Source organism: Ailuropoda melanoleuca, chromosome 11 (genome assembly GCF_002007445.2).
Source record: "Ailuropoda melanoleuca isolate Jingjing chromosome 11, ASM200744v2, whole genome shotgun sequence".
NCBI lineage: Eukaryota > Metazoa > Chordata > Mammalia > Carnivora > Ursidae > Ailuropoda > Ailuropoda melanoleuca.
Genome location: NC_048228.1, coordinates 106,126,420 through 106,130,786, shown reverse-complemented (window position 1 = coordinate 106,130,786; position 4,367 = coordinate 106,126,420). Strand labels below are relative to the sequence as shown.

Here is a 4,367-nt window from a genome sequence, read left to right as displayed (position 1 = left end):
TGCACCCCAGCATCTGCGGGCACCCAACTTATGTGGCAAACCAAAGACCAGCACTGGGGGCGCTGGACTGTGATTATATGTTTACAGAGCTGTCTTAACCTACCAGATCATCTCTCCTGGAAATTCTTAGTGTTCAGCAGACTCTGTCTGGAGGAGCCCAGTCACAGTGAATGTGAAGTGACTGAATGACTTGTCCTGAAGGCAGAGGCCAGACCAAATGCTTTCCTGAGGCTCCTTCCTGCTGTGCCTTCTCCCCTCTCCTGTTACAGTCCCTACAGATCGAACCTTCCTCTGGCCCACAGGCTTTTGAGCACATTCCCAAACTACAAACACCGGACGTTCATTTGACAATAACGACAATCAAAGAGAAACTTTCATTCTGAAAAGAATTTATTTATCTCACCTTTTCCTGGCCAAGTCAATGGCTTTGGTTATTTGTACAAAGGTTCTAAAAACTGGCTTTCAGCATTGGTTTTTCCAGACAAGTGAACTTTATCATAAGAAGCTAGAGCTCTGCTCTCAACCCCTGTGAGGTCTGCTCTGAGGACCTACGCTGGATATCATCTCAGGCTGGAAGATGCTTCCTGCTATCATTTTGGGGCCCGCCATGGTCAGATCCACGCTCTCCTCCCCAAACCCTCCAGGCCACACAGATGTCATGTTCAGTTGTGGCAGAGAAGCTCCTGAAATGCATGATTATATCAAAAAAGTTTACCCTAAAGTCAGCCAATACACACAGTACCTAGAACTCATCCCCTATTCTAGGTTACTCACCAGACACGCTATATGATGTGCACCAATTAACATGCCAGAGAAAAATTACATTTCTGAAAAAAAAGAAACAAGCAAACAAAGAAAATGAAAAGAACACAGCTCTCCTCCTGATTTGACAGACTGCAGAATGCCAAAATGCAGACGCCACCCCTCTCCATGCCCAACAGCCCCCCAGGGGCTTCTCAATCTGATTCAAAGCAGCGGCATCCACATCCTTGACCAGTCTGGGCTCTTGCTTCAGCAGCTGCAGGCAGGTAGTGTCTTCTGTCTTGCAGAACTCTGACCTCAAGCCTCTTTCATGCGTCCCCAAATTCCAGGAAGCATTAAAACAAACAAAAACAGCAGAGCACAAGAGTATACTTTGGAACTTTAAAAACGGGATAGTCACAGTAACGAATACGACCACACAGCAGCCTACAATCTAAACCCTATTCCCTTAGGTAACAGGATTTATCTAAAAGCTGTCTCTCGAAACTCAATGCACCCAATAATCATAATCATATCTGCATACATAGTACTGAATTCCTCTCCCCAGAATGACACTGGAGATTTAGTGTTTAACAGGGTAAAAATCTAGGAAAAGTACGGGAGAGAAAACGAGACTTGGTTTCAGTCTCTCCTGTCAGTCCTCTTTACCAGATGAACAGAGTCCATCGTCGGAGAAGCTGGAGTACAAGTGGGGAAATTAATCATCACAATTTAAATTCTAAGACACTCATATCCTGAAGTCAAACACACCCAACCACCCGTGCAACACGCTACCGCTTGCTGTTAGGTCACGGGCAACGCTCCAACCTCATCACAGCATGTCAAGTTCCCGTCCTGTACTTCCGTTTCACGCTTCTCTAGCTCGCCCCCTCGCCTTCTGTTGGCGCTACGGCCTCGGCTTTAACCCCGGGGAGGGGGCTGGTCCACATCGTGCACACAGCTCACCAACTGCGCTCTCTTCGTTTCCCAACAACGAACCCAACTACTTGCTTCTCGTTCCCAACGTAAGAGCGCCACCGTGTGTGTAAGCACCCCCTTCTCCCACCGCCCGGCCGGGCACTCCGCGGCACGGACCCCCGTCCAGCGCGCCGCCTCCCGACAACCCCCGCCGCCCGGCACGTACCCGCCCCCGCGTCTTTCAGGCGCACCCGCAGCTGTCTATCTGCCGGTGGAGCTCCACGATCCTCCGCCCCATCAGCGCGGCCTCGGCGGCCTTCCTCTCCGCCTTCTCGCACAGCTTCAGCACCCGCTCCTCCGCCTCGCCGCCCGCGCGGCGGCCGGGACCCAGGACGCCCTCGGCCGAGGCGTCCACTTCGCTCTGGAGCTCGTCCAGCAGGCTCTCCACCTCCAGCAGCTTCCGCCGGGCCCGCAGGTGCGCGCGCACGTGCTCGCGCTCGAGGGCGGCGACGTCCCGGCGCGGCGGCGCGCGCGGGGCTCGGGGGGCGGCCGCAAGGATACTCGGGCACCCGCTGCTCGTTCGCATCCGCGTCCGCGGGCCGCATCGCGCCGCCAGCGTCCGCGCGGCCCGGTCACCGCCCCGGAGAGGCCCGCCGGCTGACAGCGAGCTCCGGGCAGAGGGCCGAGCTCGCCGTGACGAGCAACAGGTTCCCCAACTTTTCGTAGCAGAGACGGCGTCCAAAATGGGGTCCCAGCCGTCTGCCAGAGCTGTGCTCACGCGCGGCCCTTTTACGACACGCCAGAGCACCTTTGCGGCCGCGCCCGGCACCCGTCTGTACGTGGGGAGTGTGGACGTCGTCCTCCCGCCGCTCCGTTGGTACGTATCCTGCTACCGGGATGGCGCTTACTGGCTAGGGCTCTAGCTTTTTAACGTTCTAATCCCTAAGTAACCGACTCCGGTCGGCATTGATGGGATCCTTCAGTGCAGCGAGAATGGAGGTGGCGAGCTCGGCGTCGGGGTTTCGGTGTGCGCATGGCGGCTCCCCTAACCACCACTCGCTCTGCGTTCCCGGGCGGTGGCTCTCCCCAGCCCTGCCCGGATAGTGCTGATGCTAACCGCCCTGTTCTCCTTGCCGGTCCGCCCCGGCCACGCCCCGACTTCTTTCTGGAGGGTAGGATTCCTTTTGCCTTGCGTTTTGGTTCCAATTCTGCGCCTCGCTTTCCCGGACCGTGGTGGAGGTCTGCGCCAGCACGGGTGCCTCAGCCCCGCCTGGCGCCCGGTGTGCCCTTGGGCAATAATTGTAGAGGAATTCATTCTCCATCAGGCGCCTAAGGCCTTTCCTAAGACGATAGGCTCTGCAGGCAGGTTCTTGGTTCTGTTTTCCCACAGTCCTTACCTGGCTTGGCACACGGCAAGAGCTCAATAAATGTTGGTTTAACATTATTTCTCAACATTTTTTTTCTTTTTTTTTTTTAATGGAAGTATAGTTGACAAACAATGTTATGTTAGTTTCAGGTGTACAACTAGTGATTTGGCAGCTCTATACATTATGCTATGCTTTTAAATGTGCCTACTATATTGCCATTGTGGGACGGTGAGGTAAATTTCTAGGCTTTTTCACTCAGTGTGTCTCTAGCAGATAATATTGGGGAGACCCTCCTTGTGGGTTGGCCAGAGGTCACAGCTCCTTTAGGCTACTCTCTACTGTGCAAGTGGCCCCTCCATCTTCAAAGGCAGCAACATCATGTCGAATCCTTCTTATTGTTTTAATCTCTGACATCACTGTCTGCTTCTAGCCAGAGAAAACTGTACTTAAGGGGTTCTCATGATTAGATCAGGTGTGCCTGAATAATCTCCCTTTTGCAATATAATGTAACATAGTCACAGGAGTAACACCAGAGAGCAAAGCTCATGGAAAGCAAAGCCATATTAAAATTATGCCTAGCACAGGCTCCTAGGAATCCTAAGTGCATGATCTCACAGCAGCCAGAGAGACAAAAGTAGCAGTAATTACGTCTAGAGAGCCGAACATTACCAGAATTGTCTGGCTTTTGGTGCATGAGTGGAACGAATAAAACACATGGAGACCCACTGAATTTTTGAGGTAGTCATCTTAGCAAAAATGCTGCCACCTTGGATGAGGAAAGACTGAGACTGTCCAAAATGTTTAAGGCTTCTAGACTCCCAATTTTCTACTAGCAGAAAGCAGGCTCAGTAGCCAAAACTGACATATTTTTGCGCCCTCTTCAGAAGTGACCAGAGTGTGATGGAAAAGGAAGAACATGTTGGAGAGCACACACAGTGTTGTGGAGAACATTGGCTAAAGGCAGGGTCAGCAGGCTACAGCCCTTGAACTAAGAATGTTTTTCACATATTTAAAGAGTTGTTTAAGAAAAAAAGAGGAAGAGGAGGAAGATGTGACAGACTGTATGTGGCCCACAAAGCCTAAAAATGTTGATTCTCTGGCCCTTTACAGAAAAAGTGTGCCAACACCTGCCCTAGTGAACCATTTTTAGGTTGCAGGACCAAGGCCTAATCAAGAAATATTCCTTACCCTTAAAGTAGAGAGACCAGACAGTATTTGCCCTACAGCATGTCAACATTGCTGTAATTCAGTTCCTGCTTTCATTCGTCCTTCCTTACAGATGGGTGCTAATCTGTCACGTGACCTGTGTGTGTTGGCTCTGTGTGGGTATTACGGACTACA

The 4,367-nt window shown here is 51.9% G+C and overlaps 1 protein-coding gene across 1 annotated transcript; it reads right to left on the bottom strand.

Moving 5' to 3' along the window:
• Positions 1–372: 372 nt before the first annotated feature.
• LOC105240692 (putative MORF4 family-associated protein 1-like protein UPP) lies at positions 373–2,993 on the bottom strand. Its single transcript, XM_034672154.1, has 2 exons — positions 1,886–2,993; positions 373–1,067 (listed from the first exon to the last, which is right to left on the bottom strand). The coding sequence occupies exon 1, from the start codon at positions 2,243–2,245 to the stop codon at positions 1,901–1,903; it is 345 nt and encodes a 114-aa protein (XP_034528045.1). The 5' UTR covers positions 2,246–2,993; the 3' UTR covers positions 373–1,067; positions 1,886–1,900.
• Between the last annotated feature and the right edge of the window lie 1,374 nt (positions 2,994–4,367).